The 27,744-nt window shown below is 53.4% G+C and overlaps 1 protein-coding gene across 2 annotated transcripts in view; it reads right to left on the reverse strand.

The window, feature by feature from the left end:
* Positions 1 to 15,240: 15,240 nt before the first annotated feature.
* GPR55 (G protein-coupled receptor 55) overlaps positions 15,241 to 27,744 on the reverse strand; it is a 40,871-nt gene continuing 28,367 nt past the window's right edge. For both annotated transcript variants that reach the window (XM_087864272.1, XM_045794225.2), the window contains exon 2: positions 15,241 to 18,870. In XM_087864272.1, coding sequence (XP_087720398.1) covers positions 17,900 to 18,870 — 971 coding nt within the window. In that variant the 3' untranslated portion in view covers positions 15,241 to 17,899. The remainder of the gene's footprint in view (positions 18,871 to 27,744) is intronic.

Below are 27,744 nucleotides of genomic sequence, written 5' to 3' on the forward strand. Positions count from 1 at the left end.
ATTTGCTCAAGGTTTTACAGTTTGGGCAGGGCTCCGTGGGGACAGCTTGTCTCGCCTTATTGTCGTCAGCTGAGTGGGCTTTATGGCGGCAAGAAGATCTGCTAAGAGAGCTTCACAGCAGCTCAGAGCACGGCTGGGCCAGTCGATTTCCTCCAAATGGGCCTCTGCACGTGACCGCCTGGGCTTCCCCACATCTCAGGGGCTGGGTTCCAACCGGGAGGAAGCAGAAGCTTCCAGGCCTTCTTAACGCCTGGGTTTGAGGCCCCCGGCACACCATTTTTTCATTCTATTGGTCACAGCAGTTCTGGGCAGAAAGAGGGGACATGAGCTCCACCTCCTGAGGGGAGGGGAGGTGTGCACGGACAGGGAGGGGTGCAACTGTTCGGGGAGTCTTCAGGTGGCGGCCACGGTGGTAACAGTGAACCTGAGCAAGCTACTTAAGCTCTCCTCGTCTCAGTTTCCCCTTCTGTAAACTGAGGATAACAATATCTATCCCCACTTGGCTGTCGATGGGATTAAAGAAGCTCTCGGTTGAGCTCATAACAGTTGGAAGAATGTCTAAGAACAGCTGGGAGCTCCAAAGAGCTAGAGGAGTATGAGGCAATCCTGCACACACACAACATCCGGGGGATGGTGGCAAAGGTTCCCATAGTCCTTTGGGCATCTGCCTCTGACATCTCTCCCTGTCTCCTTCCTGCCTCTAGTGTCCTCACCCGAGATTCCCCGCCCCCCCCTCAACCCCTTCATTCCCTTCTCCCTGGAGACGTGCCAGCAAAGGGCCCGCAGGTCAGGGCTTTGCTCCTGGAGTGTCTTAGGCCCCACCAGATGGGGCGTTGAGGGTATCCATTTCCACGGTCTGGGACGCACCCCCCATCCTGCCGGTCGATGCTGCTAACGTTGCCTCCGCCCACAGACGTGAAGCTATTCCCACCGGCTCCCACTACCTGGGAGTGATTTATGGTTATAAACTGGAGCTGACCTCCTGGGGGCCTCCAATCTTCCCTCGGTGGTAAAATAGCTTTGTAGGGAAAGGGTGAGGTGGGAGAAGAGAAAGAAGTGGGGACACCCGGCTTTGAAGAGGACCAGCCCTGACCTCACCCTCTGCCAGGGCAGCTGCGCAAAGGCGAAAGTTCACAGTTCATCCGCGTCCCCAGGCCGCCACAGGCTCCAGGTTCCAGTGTGCGGGAGCCCTGGCTACGACTTTCTGTGGGAAGCAGGGGGCGCAGGGACCCATCCCGGGGGACCCTCAGGCCTCTCTGGACTGAGGGTGTTGGAAGCAGGGGGCAGCGATGTGACGGAAATTAGGGAATTGTAATTTGGAAATGGGGCAGCCCTAACCAGTCCGGGGAGCAAAAGTCCTTTCTTCCCATTTCACAAGAGACTGAAAAACCTGATTCTCTGGGTGTTCAGAACTGTCCAGCTGAGGGGGGCAGGGCAGGCGGGGGCTGTGGAGACTGGGGGACTTGTTGTCTGGGGGTAGAGGGGGCGAGGTGCATCCTGTTTCAGCAGTGCCCCCTTCTCCCAGGTGTCACGGGACGTCCTAGCCCCTGACAACCCAGGTGTGCCCACCCTCCATGCCCACTGTGTGGATGGAGCCCCCGTGCCCACCCAGGTCGTTCCTGCCCCACGAGAACCCCTCACGACAGAGCTGCCCCACACAGCCTGCCTGGCTGGCTCCAGAGACCCCCAGCAGGCCTGAGCTCCCCATTCTAGCCCATGGTTACCCAGGAGACTGCTGTCGCCGAGGATCCCCGGGCCAGACTTTGCTGAGCAGAGATTGTGCCTCTGAGACCAGGAAAGTTTCCAGTTGGAGCTTCTCCGACTCTGTCTTTGTGTTGTTGCCTGTTGTCGTCGGTAATAAAACTTGATTTACCAGAACTGGGGCAAACCCTAGGTGGAAAGAACAGTATTTTGGTGACTTGTACCGAGTCCCAGGGCTTGGGTGGCCCTCCTCGGGTGGCTTGGAGCCCAGGGAATTCGACGCCCTGGATTAGGAGAGCTGTCTTCCACCAGTTTCGTAGGGTGGCCACGTGCCGGGGTTGTGGGGGGAGCAAGGGAACCAGGTGAAAACATTCCACAGTGCTTGTCCTCGGGAGGCTGGAGCCATGAGGAAACCCCACCACTACCTCCACTCCTGTCTCCTCACAGAGAGAGTCGGCGGTTTTCCTAGCGGTTAAGAGAAGTTTCTTGGCACACCATTCAGCTTACCCCGGCTGCAGGCTGGGCTGGAAGCAAAAAGGAAATGTGAGGAGGTTCTATCAGTTGTTCATTCAACAAATGGTTTGGAGCCCTACTGTGTGCTGGGCGCTGTCCGGGGAATGGGGACAGACGAGCAGGACACTGGCCGTGCCCTCTGCGAGCACACAGACCTGCCGGCCAGCCTCCTGGCCCCGGCACACCGCCACTTAGCCCGAGACACAAACACAAGCTTCCGGGCTCCGCGGAGAGCCCGCAGTGTGGCGGCCCCAGGCACAGGTGTGGGCGTGGTGGGTGAACAAGAACAGGGCTTGTCCTTCCAGAGCGCATGTCTAGTGGGACAGAACAAACAGGAAGTGATGGGACAGTGTGCCGTGTTGTGAGGGGGAGCCTGGGATGTTGCGGGGGGGAGTTATGTGTTGGGTTCATATTAGATGTCATCCAGTGCCATCGAGGCTCAATGTCTCATTGTGTTGTGACTCCCCCGTATCACTCTTTTCACCCCTCTTTTTGACCTTGGCCGACTCCCATCAGACTACAGAAGCCTTGATCATCCTGCACAGGGAGATGGTGACCGAGCCCCCCACACACACAGCCACCAAGGGCCACCCTCTCCTCACCCGGCTTTGAGGCCAACGGATGGAACCCAGCTCCTTGGGTCTCGTGACTTCTGGCTCCGGCACAGAGAGGAGGCTGGGGTTTGAGCAGGGTATGGTGACCTGAGCAGAGCACATGGTGAGAACAAATCCTCCCTCCTCCCTTCAGCTGTGGGCCGGGGCCGAGCAGATCCTGGTTCTTTCCAGATGTTCTGCCATCCATCTGCTTCCCAACCCACCAAATCCTTTGGCAAAATTTCAAACCTAGCTGTTTATCTTTGGATCTCCACCACCACGCCCAAGTGCTCTGTTTTCGAATTTCTCTACTACGGTCAAGAAAACAAGCGTCGGAAGAGTTCACGCCTTCTTTCAGCTTAATGCAATGTTTGCTGAGCAACCTTTTTAAGACCGCTCTGGATCCCACAGAGAGGAGCTCATTCTGCCTTTTCTTGTTGTGGGAGCCAAGGACTTGGTTCTCACTAGAGACAGCGGGCCTTCCCTCAGCCCGGTGACTGCCCCAGCCCCGGTTATCTCTTTGTGCAAACGGCAGTCAAGCCTGGTCTCCGCTTCAGTTGGAGGCTGGAGCCTCGCTGGTCTGGAGAAGGACGGTGGTCGCTCTAGCTTTATCCCACCCCACACTCTCGAGTCCCCTCCGCATCAGACACGCCCGTGTGCTACTTTGGACCCCTCTCACTTATCTTTGGGCCATTGGCCACCAGCCCCAGCCACCACCGAGACCACCGCCTGTGTATGCACGTGGACCGGCTTCACCCACACACAACCCAGGCCCTCTGGCCCAGGCTGTGCACTTCTCGCCTCTGGGGTTTCCCTGGACATTAGGGCACCACACCCACGCTAGCTTAGCCGGAAGTCCAAGCAGTGAGCAACTGCAAGGGGACCAACGTGGGAGGGAGCCCGTGGACAAATTCCTCTCATTTTCTCCTCTGAAGGACTGTGTTGAGGACCAGTGATTAATACAGCTTCTCAGAGGAGGGTCCCACAAGACTGAGCCCCCAGCTGGGTTTGTTCCCAAGCCACGGCCAGCTCCGTGGACCTGGCTTGTCCTTCAGCACTCCCCTTTCCCTTTCTCCTGCTCCCTGGGGTCACCCTCCCTAACACAGGAGTGTCACTTGAGCCTTTACTTCCTGCCTTGCTGTCCAAGGAACCCAAACCAAGTCCTCTTGATTTCCCTTCCAGAATTCCTCTTCCATTCCCCTGGATGCTCTTGGTGCCACAAGGGGTTTCCCACTTGCCCCCGCTGAGATGGGCACATGACCTAGGCTGGCTGATCACCCCTCAGTCCCCTGGCCACAGAAATTGGCTCAAGAATAGCCATGTGACCCCCTCCGCGTTTTCCCGGGACACCAGCAGCCTCGTGCACTAATGAAGTCATTGCCTCCCTTCTCTGCCTGCGATGGGTTCGTTGTCTTTCAGCCCAGATCAGCTGGACTCCAGCTCCCAGGAAGCCCTTCTTCCTCAGCTCTGCTGCTTCATTCAGGGACATCCAGAATCGCCACCGCCCCGGGCTCTCCAGCCCCCTGGCCGCAGTCAGCAGGTGCCACCTTGCTCTCTCACCCGGTTGTTGGAATCTGCCGCTGTCCCGCAGGTGGGCGTGGGACCATTCCTGGGGGGGGGCGGGCACTCCTCTGCAGCCACCCAGAGAGGATTAATGGGCCAAAATGCAGAGGGCAGTGCTTCTACTTAGAAAAAGTCCAGGCCGTTCAACACGAGGTGAACACACTGTCCAGGTTCGCCCAAGACTCGCCCAGCTTCTGCACTGAGCGTCCTGCGTCCCGGGAAACCCCCGTCAGGGACAGACTGGCACAGCTGGTCACCCTGCCCGATGGGCGGGAGCGTGTGAAGGGTGCTCATTCTAAAGTGAGGGCAGCCCGATGCCGTTCAGTTGTTCACGTGACACAATTTATTGAGCTCCTACTCTCGGTCTGCACGCGGCTCAGTCTTGGGAATCCAGGTATGAATAAGACCAGGTTTCTGCTCTCACGAGCTTATGGTTCTGCGTCGAGGTCAGGAAATGTCTTCTGCAAAGAGCCCCACTGGAAATATTTGTGGCTCTGCAGACCCTACAGTCTCTGTCGTAACTACTCAGCTCTGTGGTTGTAGCTCGTAAGCGGCCACAGAGACTACAAATGGGAGTGACTTCCAGCAAGACCGCAGGTAGCGGCCCCAGGCTTAGGGGCAGGGACAGATGCACCGAGCCTCAGAACGCCTGTCAGGCCCCTGCTGAAGGCAGCAGCTCCATAGGTGACCGTGTCACGCACCGCGTGGCCCCATGGCGCCCCTGCCGTAGTTGACTGGATCGGCAGTGAGCTCCTGACCCACAGGCGCCCGGGCCTCAGAAAGCCGGCGATCGACACAGGTGGACGGGCCAGCAGAGAGAGGGGCCGCTAGGAGGGGTGGGGCTGGCAGGAGACAGAGCTGAAAGGCTGGAAGGGGAGAGCGGAGTCAGTAAACATTCTGGAAACTTCCAGCCCTCCCAAGAACTGAGCCCTGTTCCAGGCCCCATGAGGCCCGCCCAGGGAGGTCTTGCTGTGGGTCTGTCCCGGCCTTGCAATGGAGCTGAGAGTCCTGTTGTCTTTATTTCCACATACATCTTTACAATGAAGCAGCTTGCTTTCCTGCCTTCCCGGCTTCCTTATTCAACAACACAATAATTTTTAGTCAATTTATAAAATTGTGTAGTTACCATCATCATCTGTTTTTCTTGAAGTAATCTGAGTGAGTTCCCTGCAACCAAAGACCCTCACGCACCTCAATTCCATGTGAGAAGCCAGAATACCGTGAGGACATAGAGGAAGGGCCTCACTGGGGCTTAGGGGTCAGGGAAGGCTTTCCAGAGAGATGTATGTCGAAGCCGAGGCCTGAGGACAGTGAGAATGGCCTGGAGATGTGGGGAAGCGGGAGATTCCCGTCACCTCCTTTACCCTCAGGTGGCAGCCGCCAGGTGCCACACCTGGACCAGGCAGCCCCTACGCTGGTTATAGTGGAGACAGAACACTCCACCAGATGCCGCTCACAAGCACCCAGTGAACTCGGAGCAGCCTCCCTGTTCCTACACATCCCCCTGGGGAGACCATTCCGGTCTCTGTGGACAGGGCCCTTGGAGGTGTCCCCAGCCCCCACATCAGGCTTCTGCCTCCTGGACCCCAGGAAAGGGAAGAATCTGTGCCTCCCCCTGGGGGTAATCTATGGCCACCCCAGAGGGTTTCCATCCAAGAAAAGACCCTAATCGGTGTTTCCCAAGGATTATCAAAAAGGGCTTACCCTTGTAGCTCTGAGGCTTGTGGAAAGGGTCTGTTCATATGACACCCCCTTCCTATCCTCCATCAGAGAGGGAATCTCCTAGTCTCACTTGCACCCTAGGGGGGCCCCCCCATCCCCTCTCCCCACAACCAGCCTTTGTCCTTCTGGAGCAGGAAACCTCATTCCCCAACAGGAGGGCTCTTCGTTGCCCGCAAGAGAAACCAGTGTGAGCTAACCCAAGAAAATAAGAGGAGCTCCAAGTTGCAGAGGAGTTGCTGAGGGCACCCCTGCAGGTGACTGCAGCCACCTGGGGCCTCCCTCGACTTCCCTCCAGGAGAGAGAACGGATGGCAGTGTGATGCTGGGGGTGATCCCCAGCCCTGGGCCCTTGGGTCGCTCAGCCATGGCGGGGAAGCAGGCATTAGCCCAGACACTGTCCCTAGGGCAATGCCACCCCCATCTGCTTCCATAGCCCACCAGAAGAGTCTGGATTTGCTTCACCTACCCAGACCTGGGTTTCTCCAGGAACCCTGGGCACATGCCATCCGGGCCCAAAACTAAGGCGACCCTGAATACGAGGGATCTCCCACTTGGCCATTAAGAAGATGCGCACACAGTTTGCTTGGGGGGCGCAGTCGGTGAAGCGTCTGCCTTCAGCTCAGGTCATGATCTCGGGGTCCTGGGATCGAGCCCCGTGTTGGGCTCCACACTCAGCAGGAAGTCTGCTTGTCCCCCTCTCTCTGCTCCTCCCTCTGCTCATGCTCTCTCGCTCTCAAATAAATAAATAAAATCTTTTTCTTTAAAAAAAAAAAGAAGAAGCACACACAAAAGAAACTATTTTTCCAAATGAGAAGATGCAACTTGAATATACTATGAGGCTATGCATGCAACTGTTTAAATGTCTCTTGTAGTAGTTCATGTGTGTGTGTTTGTAAATATCGATTTGAGGGGCGCCTGGGTGGCGCAGTTGTTAAGCGTCTGCCTTCGGCTCAGGGCGTGGTCCGGGATCGAGCCCCACATCAGGCTTCTCCGCTAGGAGCCTGCTTCTTCCTCTCCCACTCCCCTGCTTGTGTTCCCTCTCGCTGGCTGTCTCTCTCTGTCTAATAAGTAAATAAATCTTTAAAAAAATATATCTATTTGAATTCCATGGGAGGTAAATAATAAATACATTAATTTGGAAATGTTGCTTGTTTCTACTTTCACATTTTATGGGACATTTCTATCTCAACTTTTCACCAGGGTCTCCGAGGTCTACGTCTTCGTCATCCCTGGGACCACAGTTTAAGTCACCAGGGACTTGCAGGGCCTACGACCTCCCCTCAAGTCTCAGTTACTCAAATTCGGCACTTTTTGAATCCCTGTGTGACGCTATCACCAGAAATTTTATCCCAAGGCACAGGTGCCCTTTCCCATGTTGGGGGCTTACGGTTGTTCTTTGAACTTCAAGAGAAGTGGGACTTTATTTGTAAGTGGTGATATGAGACTTACCAGTCACCCCAGCATTACTATCACCTCTACCACGGGCGGCCAAGGCTCCCTCACCCAGCTGGGATGAAGGGCTTGGGCCAGGACCCTGGCTTTCTGTTATCTTCAGCAGGTGCTATGGGCACCCCAGATCCAGGGGGAGCCAAGCCTCCAATCGCCCCTAGTTTGTAGGAAGGGCTGGGGCCACGGTGGCGTCTGCAGCTGTCAATCCCCAGGTATTTGAGGGCTCTGCTGTGTGCCCAGCCTGAACCAGGCACACGGGAATGGAAAGAAGATGTGAGCCCTCGCTGTGACAAGTAGGAAGGACCATCTCTATTTAGAACTCCTCGCCTGGTGCAGAGTGCCATGGAGGGCCAAACAGGGCGGAACAGACAGGGAGAGAGTAAGTCTGTTCCCCCCAGGGGCCGATCGGCCGGAGGCTAGCAGGTGGGCTTGCGCTAACCTCTGCTGGGGAGCAGAAGGGTCACCCTGGGATGGTGCAGGATCTGTGAGGAGCCCGAGGGGATTGGGGAGGACGGGCCAGGGCTCAGAGACCCAGAGTGCTGCCCAGGAAAGAGTATTTCTTTCCCTGGGAATCAGAAAGCAGGGGTCACTCGTGCCTCCGTTTTATGTTTCCACACCTGTGAAGCAGTTCGCTTTGAAGGCAAGTCCTGGACACACCTATAGCTGGCCCCAAGTTCTCAGCTTTATGGGGTCATCCTCCCTTTACTCTCCAAACAGAAGGGTTTGTGATTTCATCCCACCTCAGTGGGACCCTGGCACTCCCCACCACAGTTCTAGAAGTCTCAGGGGAAACTGTATGATTCTCCATCTTAGCCCTGGTCCTACAAGTCTGTGGGTCTGACCCCACATGAGAAATCTCCCTGCTTCCTTTGTCCCATAAAGGACAACTGTCACAAGGCTGCTGAGTGTGGGGGACTTTATGGAAAGCCAAGCATAGTGGAGACAGATTATAATGCACAGAAATTTAAAATGCACCTGAGCCCCATCCTCTGACAAGGGACCTCTCACTTGCCTCGTGCAGCCCCCTCTCCAGGTTTGCTGATTCCAGATGCCCCACAGCCTTGGGAATCAGCACAGCACCTCACTTGTGCAGGCTTTTTGTCACAACTTTAAATGCTAAATGTTGGGGGGTGGGGGAGGAAAGGATATCCCTAAAAGTGTCTCCCCTTTGCTCTCTTGTTGGAATTACAGCTTTCTCCCAGTTTCACTGTAAATATCCCAAGACAGAAAAACCATATGGCCAAGCACTTATATGAGGAGCAATGACTCTTAGGAGCAGACGATGAAGGAGGACAGATGGCCTGGGTTGAGTGGGGAGCAGTGAGCAGGGGAAGGGGGCACTGGAGGAGGGAGTGAGGAGTAGGGAAACAATTCACCATCCTGCCAAAGACTGGATCGCTGGCATGCTTTACGGCGTGACAATAATGTGCCCCTAAACTTTTACATACATCTAGGCAAGGTCATCCCCTGAGAGTGGAACTCATTACATCAACACATTGGAGGAACAGTAATAAAAATAAAACATCGTACACAGCATGATGATAGTGATGTAGCTGGTATGACTCACTTCACCGACTTAGATCACAAATAGGTTTACCCTTTTTTTTTTCTTGTCCAAATTCACTGGGCAGGGGGTGGCCCCAATGTCCCCAAACCCAAGGGACCTCCTTAGCCCAAAGAAGCAGGGTCCCAAGAGCCCACGGCTACTGTTGCCCCCTGCTGTCACTAGGTGTCACTGTTGAAGCTCGCTCGCACGGAGGATGCCGCTGCCCCTAGCCTGGGATGCCCTTGGTGATCTCGTTTCAGGTTTGTTTATGGCTCTTTATAGGCCGCTTCCCCCCCCCCCCCCCCCAGCCATCATTTCCTAAATCACCATCCTGGGGGCAGGGTGGTTGGGTGGAAAGGGACCTCACGCATCAGCCACATGCCACGCAGGCCTCAGACCTCCCCCTTTGAAATGAGAACAGCATGCCAGCCTCCCCCCTTTACTCAACGTGATTTATTCGAGGGCCTCACTGTTCTTCCCAGCCACGGCTCCTTGGGTCACCCCTAGCACACCTGAACAGGTATGTCTGACTCTGCCTCTCAGAGATCAGGGGTGCGGATATGGGGGTGTCCTTGCTATCAAAACTCCCCCAGAGAGCCCCACCCTACAATGCTGCACACCAGCCAGGGCATTCCGGCGTCTGCTAAGCCCCACTGCCCACAACCCCAAGAGGAAAAGGATGGCACTCCGATGGCCCACATTTGCATAACCAAGAGGGCACACAAGTGACCCTTCTCCAGAGCGAGAACATCTGTTTCCAGGTATTCTGCCTAAACCAGGAGTTCTTAACATGAAGGTCAGGCGTCACACTCAGAGGAGTCATGAACTGGCTGGGGAAAACCATTACACACTTATTTTCACTAATTGCTAATTGAAATTAACATTTCCTTCCATCGTGCGAGCAGGCATCACACCACAGTCGTGTCGACGGTCCCCGGGACTTTGCCGCCAACAGAAATCACAACCAGTTTCACACCACTCACATCACACAGTTGCTGCAGAAATCTCAAAATATTATCTCAGCTCAGCCCATCACAAATTCAAAATTCTGATAGCTATTAAGCATGGTACCAGACCTTCCTATGCAAGGCCTGAATACAGAAGCACACTGTGGCCATAGCACAACTTTTAAATTTCGGTAACTGTTATTTCAATACATTAGGTTTCTTTCGTGATTCTACACATTTTACATTATGCATTTAAAACTGCTAGACTGGGGGCCCCTGGATGGCTTAGCCGGTTGAGTATCCGACTCTTGATTTGTCTCGGGACGTGATGTCAGGGTCGTGGGATCAAGCCCCGCATCGGGATCCGCATTGAGTGGGAAGCCTGCTTGAGATGCTTTCTCTCCCTCTCCCTCTGCTCCTCCCCCGGCTTGCGTGCTCCCTCGCTCTCTCTCAAATAAATAAATAAATCTTCAAGAAGAAGTAATAAAACTGCTATTCTGGAGAAAGCCCACAAGCCTCTCCAGACTGCAGGAGGAACCCATGGTACAAAATTGATTGGAGACGTATGACCTACACTGACAGCAACTGGCCACCACTTCCTCTTTTTTTTAAAAAAGAACTTAACCACAATCCTAATTCTAATTCAATTCTAATTAGAAGTAATTTCAATTCTAATTCTAAATAAATTCTATTTATTGAGCCCTCGCCAGTGCCAGGCACTTCGCATGGGTTGCTGCATCCTGGGCAGAGCTGAAGTATGGCACACTGCGTGGGGTCACCCGGCCACGGACACACGTGGTCAGGGCTGGAGCCAGGAGTTAGCCTTGACCTTTTGACCCAGCTCTTGAGCTCTCCTCATTCTCAGTCTGGCTGTCACCACGGTCTTGGGAGCCCGGGTTGAGTGTAGCTCAGGGCCATGGCCAGCTCCGGCCAAGGTGGGGAGGTGGTCTCAGGGAGTCCAGGGCTCGGCCCATGGGGGTGGCCGTGGCCGGCTTTGATCCCACAGACACCAAGCAACCTTCAGTCCCCCAGGGTCACCCTGGCTCCCTGCCTCTTGCAGGCTTGGATAAGCCTGACTGGGACCCCGGTGACAGCCTTGAGGGGGAACAGAGCCCACACTGTGACAACCACACACTCCTTGGCTGACAGCCAGCTGCCGGCTGCTAAGCCTCCCATCCCCGCTTGCACGTCTGCTCATGATGGGCATCGCACGACTTTCCATCATTTAATACAGATTTTCTGGGTCACACATGCCCTCTGCCATCCTTCTGACCCTCTCTCGTCTCCCTTCCTCCTTCCTCCCTTTCTGGGCTTTCCCAAATACTTTCCTTTCTGCAGGGGATTTTGGTAAATAACACTTTCTCGATCTCAAAAACAACTCTTTGGTACGTTGGGTCCCGTCTTAGTTCCGGCTGCTGTGGCCTAACACCATAGGCTGGGGGCTCCAAAAACAAGCATTCATTTCTCCACAGGTCTGGAGGCTAGAAATCCAAGAGCAGGGCGCCAGCATGGTCGGGTTCTGTGGAGACCCCCTGTCTCTTCCCGGACTAGGATTGCTCGCTGTGTCCTCATGTGGCAGGAGGGGCAAGTTGCTCTCTGGGGTCTCTTTCATCGGCTTCTAAGGGCCCCACCCTCACGACCTAGTCACCTCCCAAAGGCCCCACCTCCTAAAATACCATCCTATTGGAGGCAAGGATTTCAACATATGAATTCCGGGGCGGGGGCGGGGGGGGGGGTGCGGACACAAACATTCAGTCCGTAACAGGCCCCAAGTCCCCTACCTGAGGGAGGTGGGAGCCCTGGGGAGATGATGTGCACACCCCTTGGAATCAAACCACTCATTCACGTCACTGAGTCACTGACGCTGCGGCCTTCTCGGCTGATCTCCGGCATCATCCAGTTCCCAAAGCCGAGGACCATCGGTTGGGCACGGAAAGCCCACTTCGCAGGCCCACCGCCCTCGGCCTGCCCCCTCGGGGTGGGGCCCCACCCTGAACGCACTCCATGCCCTTGGAAACTCTCCAAGGCACTTCAAGGCAAAGACGCTGGGTCTGACTTCTCTAAAGGCCCCCCACTTGGGCACCAAGGTCCCCGGCTCTCTCTGCTCCCAGGGACTTTCTCCATCTGCCCATTTTGCTTTCCTTCCTAGAATGAGGCCAGTCACTCTGCCCTCTGTGGCTTCCCACCCTGACTCAGACTCGGCCTCTCTACCTCTCGGGGCCAGCCACATACGCAGCCCCAACCCCTCCTCCCGGAGTAGGCCCAGCCGAGTGGCGTGAGCTGCTGACCCAGCGTTCTGCCTGCTCTCCTCCGGGTGGACCGCGTGGGGTGCACCCAGGCCCCCTTCAAGGAGGACTTGCTGCCCGGCTGCTCCGAGGCCCTCAGTGCAGGGAGTCCATTTTTCGGCTGGGTTCTCCTCCCCAGGTATTCCCGGGTCTCCTCCTGCCAAGTTCCCCGCATGCTTCCTGACTGGGCCTTTCTGCCACGGCCCGCTCGGCGGCACTGGGTTCCCGTCAGTGAGAGCTCGGCTCCGCGGCCCCAAGTCCATGCCTAAGGCTACGGAAACCGGAGGAAAAGCACCGCAAAGGGGCCCGTATCTGCCCCCGGAGGTGGCCACACCCAGAGCCCGGAGCCCAGCAGCCCTTGCGGAGGGCGAGGTCTCCCCGCCGACCCGGTGCCAGGCTTCTAGTTCATAAGGCCTCCCTGCCCTGCGGGGAAACCCCAGCACCCACTGACAGAGCTGCGGTTTGACCCCGAACCTCCCACACGATCCCTGGGTTCCTGGACACAGTCTGCTCCCCAAGTCAGAGTCCCGCCACGCCGAACGCACCACCCCTGAGAAGCGGCTTGGAGCCTGGGGTCTTTGATCCCGGGACCATGTGCCTTTAGCCCAGTCCGGCCTCATGCCTGCGCATCGCTCCTCGAGCCCGCGTGGCCTCCACCGGACGCACACAGGGCTGTGGCCGTCACCGGGCCGGAAGCACCGCCCAAGCTGTCCCTAGAGAAGAGGTCTCTCACCGGGGGGCGCGCTTTGTGGGGTTGGCGTGACTGTCGGCGCCCCCCGGAACCCCGACTCGACAGCTTCCCCCCACACGGAGCGTCGTGGTGGCGTTTGCTCCAGCGACGGCCCCCAGAACAAAGGCTGTCTGAGGCCTCCAGGTGAACTCGGGGCCCCTCCAGCAAAGCAGGCTTTGAAGTGACAGCGCTTCACATCTGCTTCCAAGACTTCAAAGTGCAGAGGCCACGCTTGGGCGGTCGCTCACGAGCAAGGGGCCTGGGGCCCCTCCCGCGGCGGCTTTGTGTGGAGGGTACACCTTGCAGGCTCTTGGCAGGGAGGGGATGGGACGCTCAGGCTCAAACTGGGCAGGGGGGCGTCCGTTTGTCCTGCTTCAAGCTCCACGAGTCCCCCGCGCCCTGCCATCCACAGTCCCTCAAATGCCTGCTCACGGTTGTGCGTGCGTCCTGGGCTCCCTCGGGAAGCCAGCTGCGGGTGGGAGAAGGAGAGAGGGGGCTATGATGGTAGTTTCGGGGGGTGCTTCCCCCCCAGAGTGCCACCCTTCTGGGTCTTGAGCCCCTGCCCCTTCAGCAGCGGGGTTCCCACGGTGGCCTCGGCTGCCTCTCCTTGGCCCTGGGAGGCCGCTGTCCACGGCACGGGGATCAAGGGAGGGCGGCCCCGTGTGGGCATCGCCACCGTCTCCACGTGCTACCTGAGTGAAGACACGTGTGTCCCTACCTCGAGACTGCTCCGCACACTGGGCTGTCCTCGCGGATCTAGTCACTAAATCCTTTGTAGCCTCAGCTGCTGCTCTCCACAGGCACCTGCCGGCCCTCAGCCATTTCAACATCTTTGCAACTAGTGTTTATTTGTGGCCACCTGCTACAAGGCAAATGTCATCGGTACCCACAGCAGCTATACAGCGTTAATATCCTGACTGTCAGCTTCACGGGGTCCCCAGAGAGCGTCGCAAGAGCACTGTGCAGTTCATGGACTAGCATTCTGCCTGTCAAGTACTCCCCAGGGGCCGATATCCCAAAGGAGGGTCAGTCCGGCCCTGGAGGGGACTCGGCCCAGATGGGAGGTGGCTCCTGGGTCAGCAGGAGATGGCTGTGGTATTGGTCTTCTTGGCCTGCCATACAAAATACCATAGACTTTAACAACGGGAATGTATCTCACTGTTCTGGAGGCTGGACCCCCAGGATCGAGGTGTGCCAGCGGGGTTGACGTCTGCTGAGGTCTCTCTCCTTGGGTTGCAAACGGCTGCCTTCTCCCTGTGTCCTCACACGGCCTTCCTCAGTGCATGCTGGGGGACAGAGAAAAAGCAAACACTCTGGGGGCTCTTCCGTAAGGACACCAATCCCTTTGTGAGGGCTCCAAGCTCAGGACCTCATCTAAAACGAAGTATCTCCCACAGGCCCCATTTCCAAATACCATCGTACTGGGGGTTAGGACTTCAACATATGGGCTTGGGGGAGGGGGGAGACACACAGCAACGGTCAAGAGCAAGGATGTCCCCAGCCAGCCCTCGGCACCCAGGCCCTACCTGGGCTGTGCTTGAGATTGTGAGGAATCCAGGAGAAAGGTGGCCCGGGCCAGCACCTAGGAGCTCACATTCTCCAGGGCTCTGGGTGGGGAGGCAGGATTCACATGTGAGGAGCCATGAAGGAAAACTCAGACGGAACCCAGGAGAGTCAGACTCATGCCACAGGTGGTCGGTGAAGGGAGGGGTTACAGTGAAGGCCTCTGGGGGGCTGGCCCTGTGTCTTTAGCCTCTGGGGCGTGAGCAGATCTCCTATGCTGGGCCACGCGATGTCTGTAAATGAGCTCGGCCTTTGGAAGCAGCTGCAGTATCATGCTGGTAGTGGGACAAGATGCAGGGAGAGGGTGAGGCGGACTCAGTCCTGGAGGGACCACAGCTGGGCCTGTGGGGTCACTGCGGCCCGGCTGCTATCACCAGGAACCAAGCACCCAAGCGAGTGTGGGAAGCCACGCCACAGCAATGCAGGGTCAGGCCCTGCTCCGCTCCCGGGACAGGCCTCAGCGCAGCCCCCAGGCTCTCGCACTCAGCGTCCGTGCGGCTGCTCCAGCCTGAGCCCTCCTTGGCCCCTTCGGCCAAGGCGGTGGGGTCACCAGGCGAGGGCCTTCAGCGGCCAGCTCTTCCCTAGAGCCAGGGCTGCCTGCGTGCTGCCCGAGATCATGTCACACAGCATCACAGGAATCCATTTATTTGGCAAATCTGATTAATCAAATCATTTTCCCAATGAATTATGCTAGTTTCACACATGTACCTAGAACTGGTATGTCTCTGGTTTTTCCAGACTGGGAGGAAAAAACACGGTCACATTTACGGCCAAATAATGTCCCCAGGCCTCCTTTACCAACGGGCATTTCAGCCATTGCCACACTAAGCTCAGAGTTCTCCAACTCATTGGCTACCACTTGCTAGCGGGAGTGGGCCCCTGGAGGCCACAGCCCCTGGGCCTAACCCTGGCCCTGCCCTCTGCCCCTTCTGTGCCTGCTGGGCCGGCCTGCTGGGCCCAGAGTGTAGACCCTCCTGCAGAGCAGCCCGGCCTGCGGTCCTGGACCTGATCCCGCTCCCACAGACCCCAGTGGGGCCTCTGAAACTCGCAGGCCAGGATGGGTCCGCATGGACAGAGAGAAGAGGCCTGGGTCCTCCCCCAGTGTGTTGGGAGCAGCCGGGGCGTCTCCAAGGCTCACCCACCAGCCCACAGCTGCCGCATCGACCTGAGACTGCTAGCCCCCTCCAAGGACCCACATTGCTCACGGACCTCCCCGCCCCTCCCACCTTCTCTGTTACCCAGCTCAGGCAGGGTCAGGCTGCCCACAAGACAAAATTTTATGTTTATGAACATCACAGGGGGTGATGGGGGTGCTCAGGGCCCTGCCATCTCCTTTCTCTTAGGAAGCCTGTGTGGCCCCAAGTACACCAGGAGACGTAGATGCCACGTGATGCAGAGAGAAAATTGGAGGCAAGGACTGACTGCGCACACGCATGGGCTCTGACCCCCATCCGGCACAGGTGTCCTACTGGATACGACAACCTGGCTTCCTCAGGGCCTCTGTGCAGGATGGCCACAGCACTGTAGGCTCCTGGAGGCCCAGTCTGCGGGGTGGGAGCCTCTGATCCTGGTTGGAACCACTCCTCCACACCCGCTTTCACCTCTGCATCGACACTTGCTTCCTCACCCTTCCCCGCACCTGCCCACTGAGCTGCCTTTGGCCTGCCTTGGATGGCTCTTGGTTGAGCTGGGGAGTCTCGAGCAGGAAACAGCTCTGCCCTCCATCCTTCCTCCCCGCCTCCCCCCACCCCCTCACCGAGCCCTGTAGCTGCAAGCCAGGGGTAACCGCCTGATCTCTGCCTCTGCGTCCTCCGGTCAGGGCTTTATCTAGATCACCCCCTTCCCCGCCACCCTGCCACCCTACCTTCCGTCCACCACTTGGCGGTGCGAGCCTCTTTCCCTACAGGTAGAAAGTGGTTCTTTTCTTCCCCAAGACCTCCCCGTTTTTCACACGGAGTCTCATCTCTTACATCTCATCCCACTCACTCCGTCTTGCGAAACCACCCCACAATTTATCCTTGTCATCATTTACTCTCTGAAGCAGCTTGAGTCATCGGGAGGCTTTCGGCTCTCACTCCAGAACCTCCTCAAGACCGTCCAAGGAGCCCCATGCAAACCGTGATGCGACTGTTCACAGTCTCCGACCAGGAACTGCCAGGAGCTGCGTGCCATCCAGATGGTTCCTCCGACCCCTGGCTGGCTCATTTTCTCCCTCCCAGGCCCTGGAGAGGGACAGTCCTGTGGGCAGTGCCACCCGGCCAGCCACCCAGATAGGACTCGGGTGGGTGAGACAAGCACATGTTCCTGGTTCTCCTCTGGCGGAGCCCAGTCAAGCCTGGTTCTTTCTCCTCATTCTCAGTGAACAGCCTCATGAACAATCTCCTGGTCTGTTCAAGGTAGCAAGCTGGTCACGTTCAGGAATTTCCCCTCTCCTAGCCTTGTCTCCACCGCCTCTCTTCCCCCTGGGCCAGTGCTGAAGCTCCGTGTAGTGGACACCATGATGCCACTGGGGGGTGGCCGTCCACTTCCAGCCCTTGGCCTGTCTCTTTCCTTCCCCAGGTGTCACCAGCGCCCTTCCACTCTGTCCCCACTGCCTCCACCAAGCCTCTATAGCTTCGCCACAGCCTCGTTCACACCAGCTTCCCTCATTCTTCTGCAGCCTTCTCATGGGCACAGGAAGGTTTGGTTGGCTTTCTGGGCCTTTCTTCCCCATTGCAAACTTGGGGCTCTCTCTATGTTTTTGCTCTGCCCCCATCACCCCCACTTGCTGTGAAGTTATTGGCCACCAGAGCCTGAGAAGGGACCTGGAGGAGCAAGTCTGCTCTATCCTGGGATCCCCAAACATCCCTACCCCTCTGTCTCTGCCCAGAACATTTTTCACTGCGACCAACCCTCTTGGTTCTCTCTCCTAACTCCTCTCTTTTCCTTTCCAGAATCTTCTATTCTAACAGAGGATGGGGGAAGCTGGGAAACAGCCTTGCTCAGATGGTCTCTTTCTTTTCAATTCTTCTGCCTCATGCTTTTTGAGCTTAGAAATAAAGAATTCACCTGGTTCTTGGGTCCTTCAGAGATTCCCAAATACCGGGTGATCTATGCTGAGTTGCCTGGGTGCAGGGGAAAGGTCTTCGGGGCACAACGAGCAAAGACGGTGTTCAGCGAGCGTCAAAAGGGGAAAGCACACCAGCAGATGTGCCACGTTTGTCCACCATATCAGAAACCTCGGAACAGGATATCTGCTACCAGAATTTGGAGCTGGGGTTTCCTTCCTCTGCGTAGTTCTTTCTCTCCTTAGCCCCTGCTGATCATGGTATCTTGGAGGACCAGCTGGACCCTGGAAGGCCGGTGGGCCATGATGCCCGTGCGGAACTCCTTGACGACAAAGTAGTAGCAGAAGACGTCTAGGCAGCAGTTCACGTTGGAGAAACACATGGACAACTGCAAGAACAAGCTGATGTTCTGCTTAGCCCTGCACTCCCCAATAAAGCCATTCCGCACCAGGAACTGCAAGAAGAAACCCAGGTGGACCGGAAGAAAGGAGACCACAAAGACAGCCAGACTGGCCGCAATTGTCCAGATGCAGGCCTTCTGCTGGACCCAGTCGCGGGTGAGGTCTCGACGGCCGACCAGGATGTGAATGCTCCTGGAGGAACAGAAACCCATGACAGCCATGGGAAGAAGGAAGCCGAACACCTCAAGGGGGAAGAAGACCTTGGCACTCCAGGTGCCGTCGGACATGTTGTGGAAGCACGTGTACTTTTCCACCTTCCCGTGGAAGCTGTAGATGGGGACGCTCCCGGCCCATACCAGGACCCAGATGGTGCAGCAGATCCCCAAGATCTTCCCGGGGGACCGGAGGTGGCTGACCAGGAACGGGTACTGGATGGCCAGGAATCTATCCAGACTAATGAAGGAGATGGTGAAGACGCTCCCGTACATGCTGACGAAGTAGAAACACTCCACCAGCGTGCAGAGCGCGGGCGGGGGCGCGCGCGCTTGGGACAGCGTCATCTTGAACGGGAGGGACAGCACCAGCAGCAGGTCGAAGACGGCCAGGTTGATCATGTAGATGGAGGTGGCGGCGTAATCCGGCCCCCTCTTCTTCAGGAAGGTGCTGAAGCCTCGGATGGCCAGCGCGTTGAGGAGGAGGCCCAGGACGAAGGTGGGGACATGGACGGCCAGCTGCACGGTTTTCATCAGCTCATCCACGTCCCTGAAGGAGCAGTCCTGGCTCCTGTTCAGCAGCTGGCTCATGTTCTCTCCTGCAACACCAAGAGATGACATGAAGGCCCTCTTGCTCTCTGCAAGCGATGGGTCCAAATGGCTGTGTCACGCAGCCACTCGTGCCCGCTAAAGAGCAACTAGAAAAAGCAAGGAAGCAAATCGCCTCGAATCCTGCTGCCCAGACAGAACCGCTGTTACCTTTTTGTGCAGTTCGTTCCAGACTCTCTCTCTCGCACACACACCCACACACACGCACACACGTGTGCACGCGTGACTTTCTCTTTTACAGAAATGGAATTGGGTGTGAACGTCTGTCCCTTTTTTCAGTCAGAACTCCTGTTGGAAGTAGTAACAGTGGCACAAAGCCTGGCCCAGAATGGCTTAAGCAAAGGACAGAATTTCACACCACTGAAAGCATAACTAGGGCAGGGCCGACCCGAGCTATAGCTTGATCAGGAATTCAAATGCTGCTTCCGGGACCCACACCCTCTTTGCACGCTGTCCCTCTCCACCACCCACATCCGGGAAGGTTGCCCGAAGGGCTGGTCGCACATCACATTCCCCTGGACACGGTGACTCGTTGTTCACTGGTTCAGGGAGGGACAGTTGACCCACTCAGAGGTGTTGAAAAGCTCTTACTTGGGTTTCTAGAAAGGGGCTTGGGGCTGTCTCAGTGGTACTTGAAGCCGGAAAGACATAAGGACTGGAGGTGCTGCAGCCCTTTGCTACCCTGGGGACAAGTCAGGGCTTCCAATCAGGCCAAAGACGAGGGTCCAGGGCAGGCCCTGGCCAGGTCTCACTTCAGAGCTGTATCTGGGGGTGTGGAGGGTGGGTGCATGCCCCTGGGGATCTCTATACCGTCGTAGGTGGCTGTCTTGGTTGGGGCTGCCGTAACCAAATGCCACAGACTGTGTAGCCTATGAACAACAGAAATTCCTTTCTCGCAGCTCTGGAGGCTGGACGTTGGAGATCAGGGAGCCAGCGCGGTTGGGGGAGGTGCTGACTGCCAACTTCTCTTTGCGACCTTGCATGGCAGAAAGAGAACAAGAGGGCTCTCTGGGGTCTCTTTTCTAAGAGCACGAGGTCTCCCCCATCCTGACAATCACCTCCCAAAGGCCCCACCTCCTAATACTACCACCTTGATGGGGGGGGGGGGTTAGGTCTCTGCATATGAATTTGGGAAGGGGGGTGAGACACAAACATTCAGTCCTTAACAGTGGCCCCGGAGCAGATCAAACCCAGGAGACATTTGACCCAGTCCTCCAGAACCAGTGCCGTTGGACAGAAAATTCAAAGATGACCCAGACTCCATTCAGGCACCCCTCCTTTCTCACGCCCCCCCGTCAAACGACGCAGATTTGCTGACGTGGCGGGTCTTCCGTGCCAGGCCCAGGAGCACACAGGGTCGCTGCACAGGAGAGGTCAGTCACACTGGCCCACAGCCGCTCACTGCACCTCTCCCACCCTCGGGGACTTCCTGGCAGCGGGGGTGGAGGCCAAAAATGTAGACACGGTGGAAAGAAAGTGCCAACATGGCCTTTTACCGAGAATCCTGCGCCAGCAACCAATGCAGTAATTTGCTGGGCCTCTGTTATTCTACTAGTTTTTTTTTTAATTGAAAAAGTATCCTATGCATTCAATAAGATATTCAGACAGTACCAAAAAAAAGGACAGAAGCCTCCGTTGTACCCCAGGGCCTCGGTTGTCCTTTCCAGAGACGACCACAGTTAATAGTTCTGTGCATACTTTTTCCAGGAATCTTCCAAGGATATGCATATATATATATACACACATATAAATGCATATATATATATGCTGTTTCTTTATCATATATATATGATCATATATATATGTATATATATATATGACGTTTCTTTAAATTTGGAAAATATTGCACCCACAGCTCTGTCCCTCGCTTTTTCACTTTACAACATTTCTTGGAAGTTGTTCCACATTAGTATCTATGAATTGGCTTTTTCTTCTTAATGGCACCTTACATGCCGTTGTGTGGAGATACCACAACCCATTTAACCAACAGCCTATTGACGAACATTCAGGTTTCGTAGGGTTTTACTAGGAAACAAAAACTTCCACCGCGAGCATCCCTGTGACTGACGTCTTCGCTGCACAGACGTCATTAAGAGAATCCCCATTCTGCTACTGTTTCTCATCAGTATAGCTCCCTTGAAAGCCTTTGGAAAGGAAGGATTTGGGCATTTTTAAGACCCTATATTTAGGTATTTTTAAGACCTTATAATGCCATTCCCAAACCCTCCCTAACTGCTAGCAAAAAAGGAATCTGTTTTTATATCCTCTACGGAGAGATATGTGTTAAACATCTCACACACATTCCTCGAGTTGGTGGCTTTCCTGTGTTAACTGTTCTCAGGGGTTGATGTCACAAAAGATCTTGGAAAATGTATTTCCTACATTCAAACCTTTAGGCCCCCACGGTCCGTGTGAACGGCGCCCCCTGGCGTTGTGCAGCCTGGCGCCCCCGCGTGACTGCTCCTACCCGAGGATGCCTGCAGAAAACACAGGCTGGCAGCCCGCTTCCTCCGGACTGAAAAAAGATCCACAGGCCTACCTCAAAAAAACTAGCTAGAGAAGCTTGGAGCCAGCAAGAGAAATTTCAAAACTGATGAGAAAAGCAAGTACAAACTCAATCCAGGTCTCACCGGAAAGTGTGGCAACACCAAACAGGAAGGCTCAGTTGGTTCAAGGAAGTCACCTCGGCAGCAGAAATAGCAATAAATCAAGAACCAGAAAAGGACCGTAAATACAGGTTGGTGTTTAAAGAGATTTAACACGACTGCAAAAAAGGGAACCCGGGCGTCCGTGTGGGGCTGGGCCACGCTCAGGCTCACTGCACAGACAGATCTACCACATCCCCGGCGGCTCAGGGACTAGAACCAAAGGGCCAACAGCAGCAAAAAAAAAAAAAAAAGAAGAAAAGAAAAAAGAAAAAAAAAATCAGTGATTCTCAAAGGCAAACCCGAACCCAAGCCCAACATACGGCTGAGTTGAACACACCAATGAAAAAGGAAGGGAGGCAATGGTGGGACGGATGCTGGGGCCTGTCTGGCTCGACCGTACCAGGTGGGCGTGTGGGAAAAAGACACAGCTCAGCCCTTGGTGCTCTCCAGCGGGACCATCCTAAAGGTCACATTTGAATGACTGACAGACTTCAAATGGGAACTTTTCCAAAGGGAATCTTTGAAGTCAGAGAGGGCACTCTGTGCACTGGCAAAAAGAAGTTAGCTTGAAAAAGAAATACTTCCAGCTAATAGCAGAGTAAGCAGAGAATCTGAAAAATTAATCCTCTGAATTCCCTCTGAAAGTTCGAGGAAAGCATCTTTTAAAAAATCTTCTTTAAAAAAAAAAAAAAGAATAGTGTCTGGAATAAGATAAAAGGGCTCCAGGCTGCAGCGAGAGATAAGAGTCATTTTTCTCAGAGACGGGTTGCCGGTGAAAGCCAGTCCCCTTGCGGTGGGAGCCAGCAGCCTCCCCACACTTGACTTGTTGCTGGGAGCCATTGATAGCTCCTGAGCGGGCCAACCCGGGGATCCACACCAACGGATCGGCCACCCTGGGGGGAGTGGGGGGCTGGGAAGCAGTTGCTAAGACAGGATTCGACGCTGGAGAGATTTCTTAGGACAAATGCCTGTGTAGGACACAGGGGAGAGCAGGTCTGACATCTGTGCAGAGAGAGAGAGGGAAGGAAGCTTCTGGTGGGAAGAGAGTCAGCGCGCAGGGCAGCTCTGAGAACGTGTTGGCCCGGCCACTGGGGAGTCTCTACGCACAGCTTGTCTGGTGCAGGAGACCCAAGTCAAGAAGAGTCACCCAGGACCAGTCCCTCCTCCAGGCTCAGTGATTGGCTGGAAGCAGCCCAAGGACACTGTGGCCCCAGTGCCAACAGCCCGATGGGGCCGAAGGGGCAAAGCTGGGCCGTCCCCTGTGCTCCCGGGAGGCAGCCAGTTCTCCTGACGGGCGGCTGGAGCAGCCACCACCTGACAGCCACCATCCTAACGCTGCCATTTACATCAGAAGTGTGTATGTGACAGGCAGTAGTGGGAACATTCCCAGTTACCATTCCCCACAGGACCATCTATAGCTGTTACTTTTCTTCGGCAGGGATGGTGGGTCCTATTGCCTCACTGGGAGCCCTGTCTCCAGCCTCATACCAGGAGGGAAATAGAACTGAATGGGGAGAGGTCATGGGTCAAGCCAATCGGGCCTGTGAATAGATCTGAAGGGCCCAAGATGACCTTTGTTAGTCACTGGCAGCGAGGTGCCTGAGAGATGGGGCTGAATCGAACAATGGAGAAGGTGAGAACTTGGATGAAGGAGCTGAGTTTCATGCAAAATTTATGGAGAAAGAGCCCCTCCCAGATGATCTGCTCACATCTTTATTTTTTTTTAAGATTTTATTAATTTATTTGAGAGAGAGAGCATGAGCAGGGGGAGGGCAGAGGGAGGGGAGAAGCAGGCTCCCCACTGAGACATGGGACTCTGACATGGGACTCCATCCCAGGACCCTGGGATCATGACCTGAGCCCAAGGCAGGCGCTTAACTGACCGAGCCACCCAGGCAACCCCGCTCACATCTTTGAATGACGTTAATATGGAGCCCTACAAACATCGTGAATAAACAAAACAGATTCTTTGGAAACTTCTCTGAAAAACTGATCAACAACAGAAGACGTTTGAGGGAAAAAATTTGGACACAAGACTTTCCTACCCGACTGGGTTTCTCTGAAGGTGTGAAGATCCTAGAAAGCCACCCTCGATAGGTGGGGCTTCCGGAAAGAAATGGATTCCAAGAGGCAAACATTTAGACCTCCAGGAGATAATAACAATGAAGAATAAAAACACAGTTACAATGAAGATAGTTACAGACGAAAAACTGAAAGAAAAACACCGTACAAGAGTACAAGGGATCACTTAAAAAAGATAAGAGTTAATACCTTAGATCAATTCACAATGAAGGAAGAATATCCTTGAGGTGTGGGGGACAGGGGTGTGGTGAGCAATAGGACGTGGGCTAAACAAATACTTCATAAAAGGAAATTAAAGTTATTGTTCCAGGTTTTTTTTCACTTTGATAATTACAGAAAGTGTAAGAACTTTTTTTAAACCTTGAAGTTACTAACCACTATTAAAAACAGGATGCCTATCTTCAAAATCACCAAAGAAGATAAAAACAAACAAACAAATCGGACCCTACAGCAAAGGAGTAAATAGATTCGAAAAAGGAACCTGAGTATAGGAATGACAATAAACGTGGAAACTTCACACTTTCCTTTATTAACTAACATTTTTTAGTTCCATTATGAGATACAATTCTTTGTTGCTTATCTTAAAGGTCACAGAGAATGACAGAGAAATGGTCCAAGTAAAAGTCCCATGGGATACCTGGGGGGCTCAGTCGGTGAAGCATCTGCCTTCCGCTCGGGTCATGATCCCAGGGTCCTGGGATCGAGTCCCACATTGCCTGCCGCTCCCCCTGCTTCTGCTCTCTCTCTCTCTCTCTCTTTCTCTCTGACAAGTAAATAAATAAAATCTTAAAACAAATTCATAGCTCTTGAAGATGGGTTTAAACACAGAAGGAATCCACTTTTTTCTCAAGTATCTGAGAAACAGTTACCAAAATGAATTATCTGCCTACCAAGAACAAAGTCTTCCATTAAAAAAAAAAAAAAAAAAAAGCAGAAATGATGTTGGTTATAGTGACCACAATATGTAGAAACCTTCTTTTCAACAAAAATGCCCTTTTGTTAAAACATTTTAACATCAAGTAATATACCAGGGAAAGAAAAAATACAGATACATCAGATGAATGGTGTTCTTTCTTTATGAAGAGTTTAAAAAATATATAATACCAAGACCCTCAGGAGACAAACAGGCGAAAGACAGTTCCCAGAAGAGGATTTACAAAGAGATAAAACTTTTGCTCATCATTTCAACAAAGAAGCGGGTGAGGCTTCTGTGAAACAGTCATCAATATGCCGGCTTATATAAGCTTCTAGATTTGATAACTTGGAGTACAAGGCAGAGAAACCTTATTAATCTTTCATCCAGTGATTAAAAATTTACTTAAGTAAATCAGGAAAAGGAAAGAAAAGTTACATACAGAAAATATGTTTACTTAAACATTTTTTCTGATAGCAAAAACACACATGCATTAAAATGCCAACCAGAGCTCGATTTCACGATGGTAAATCTACTCAATGGAAAATTTTTGTCTGATTATGTTATGTTTATGCTGACTATGTTAAGTAAAAAACCCACAAACTACAGAACGATACATTCAGAATGATTCAATTATGATTTTTAAAAAAAGCCCACACATAGGGGGGGAAAACCTAGAAAAAAAATTCCGTATGCCCAACATTGGTTACCTTCTAACAGATGGTGGGTGCTTATTCAATCTTTTAAATCTCCCTTTCCATCTCTCTCTCTCTGTATATATTTTTCTCATTAATGATGATATGAAAACAATTTTTTTTAAGTTGTAGTAAATGCTGGGAGAAAAGGAGAAAAATTAGAATAGCTTTTGACTTTCCCTTACAAGAAGAAAATTCTGGGTGTGTGTTTGAGGCACGGCAGGGGCGGGAGTGAGGTTCACATAAAATTTAAAGGACTGCATTGGACTAACCCGGGCTCAGCTGATGGTAGCAGTGTTGCCGGGTCAAAGATCAACATTTCAACAGGCAGCGTCTCAGGGACGTGGGGACAATGCACGACGGAATTGGAAGTGACAGATGAGAGAGCAAATGCCACCTCAGAGAGGAGCAGTGGTAACAAGAATGTGATCTGTGATTAAAAAAAAAAAAAAGACTTTCATCTGTCCACGGGTCAGCCATCCCTCATAATAATTGTGCATAACATAAGGGGTGAAGTCCGACACAAAAGGCATTCGAAATGCAGATTAACCATGGAGAGGGGGTCAAAGAAGGGAAGATATTTACATAAATCCTCCCAAAGCTTGGACAGCTATTAAGAGAAACAAATGTCAGAGTTAAAACTTAAAGATTTTCTAAATTGGATATTCAATTATCTTGCCTATTATAATGGGACGCAAGGAAGAGTAAATTCGCAACAGAAACTACACGTGAAAAAAACGGCCATGTCTCTATGTAGATAGCAGCGGGGTAACCCAATGGAGGGTTACACGAATGTTAACAATTATATAATAGAATCACAATACTCCCCAACAATGATAACACTCCCTCTAAAAGGGGCATTCATTTAAAAAGCCCAAACCTAATTTTTTTTTTGCCAATAAGAAACTGAGAGAGAACAAAAAGGTATAGACAGAGTAAGATGATTGGGCAATCTGGTTTGTCGGGCACACAGAACTCTAGGGGACAAAAAGAATATGACAAAGTAATTTTTTTTTCGTAAACAAGAGAGTAACACAGAGACTTTACAGAGGTAAAAGTTACAATGAATAATTAAAACAGAAAACACTTAATTTCTGTTCCAGTGCCCATAGCAAAGAAATACATAATGGGAACTTGCCAGGAATGCAAAAAGAAGTAGAAATAGAAACATAATTGCAGGTAGAGACCTTCACGCTCCCTTCTCGGAGTATCATTGATCAAGCAGACAGAGAAATTTCGAGCTCCGGATAGCCCAATTAACGAGGCAGATCAGTGAGGACTAAATCATAAATCAAGGGAATACATTTTCTTTGGGAGAAGACAAGGATCTTTCACCAAATGGATCCCATTCCTGGGCCCAGCCCGGTACTCGAGACAATGGCACGTCTGCCCTTTCTGTCTCACACCACAAAGAAAGTGCCCCATGACATTAATAATATATAACGGGTACTTGTATGCATTCTCTTACGTGGTCTCTCAAATAATGTGTGCGTCAGAGATAAAATCAGAAATGCATTACTGAAATATTGGAAAAGAATAAATATTTATAAACAAAACCCAGAGGCAGTCACAGCTTACAGGGAAATGGGAGTTCTTACGTATTCTCACAAACAGGAAAGATGGTGAGAAACAAGGGGAACCAGGCTATTCTTAGAGGATCTAGAAGAGGAACATGGGGTGACAGTGGCCCTTCCACTGCTCTGATCACCTGCGCCCTGGGGGCAGCCTCTCTGCTCAGGCTGCATGTGGAGAGGCTAGGGAGCCTCAGCCCAGGAGAATATGTGGAAAGGACTAGAGTTGCTCACGGTCTATAGAAGAATAGACCTTTTAGCATCCCCCACTGCTCAAGACATGCTACACTGGATGACTCCACAGAATGGGCACCAGTGCCGTAGAGATGGACCTGCCTTGCTAACAGAATATGTGACAGCAGAGCAGCCTTGCTGTGTAGTGAGCTCTCTGTCACCAGAGGTATGTAAGCAAAGGCAGGCCATCCATTTATCCAGAATGTTGTCAGGGGAATTCATACATACAGAAGGATTTTTTTTTCAACCCTGAAATGGAATCTTCTGTCAATATATTAATATTTTCTAGCGTTTAGTGAAGAGGAGAGAACATAATCTGGGTGTGAAGAGGGACGGGCCTGGGAGTCCCGAGGCCTCAGCTCCTGGCTCTCTCTGGCTGTGGGGCCTCCCCCTGGGTTCTGGGTTCTCCCAGCGAGCCGGGAGCCAGGGGCCTCACCGAGCTGGCTCTCTTCCTGCTAAAGGGCCAGGCCCTGGGCTCTGATTCCTGCAGCTGTCTAGGCCCGTGTGCCAGCAGGGGCAGCCCCAGGGGTGTTCCACAGGCAGCAGCACCTACACCCAGCTGTGTGGCTCAGCCCAAGCCAACCCTCCTTCCAGCAGCAGACACTTTCCAGAAACACCAGCCACAGTGAGCAGGGAACTTTAGGAGGTTTGCGGGCTGAAAAGGATCCCCACCCCCTCTCTTTTTGCTGCCAAACTCCTCATCCACAGGGAGCACTGAGGT

The sequence above is a fragment of the Ursus americanus genome, chromosome 1 (genome assembly GCF_024610735.1).
Source record: "Ursus americanus isolate L20-20 chromosome 1, mUrsAme1.1.p, whole genome shotgun sequence".
NCBI classification, from domain to species: domain Eukaryota; kingdom Metazoa; phylum Chordata; class Mammalia; order Carnivora; family Ursidae; genus Ursus; species Ursus americanus.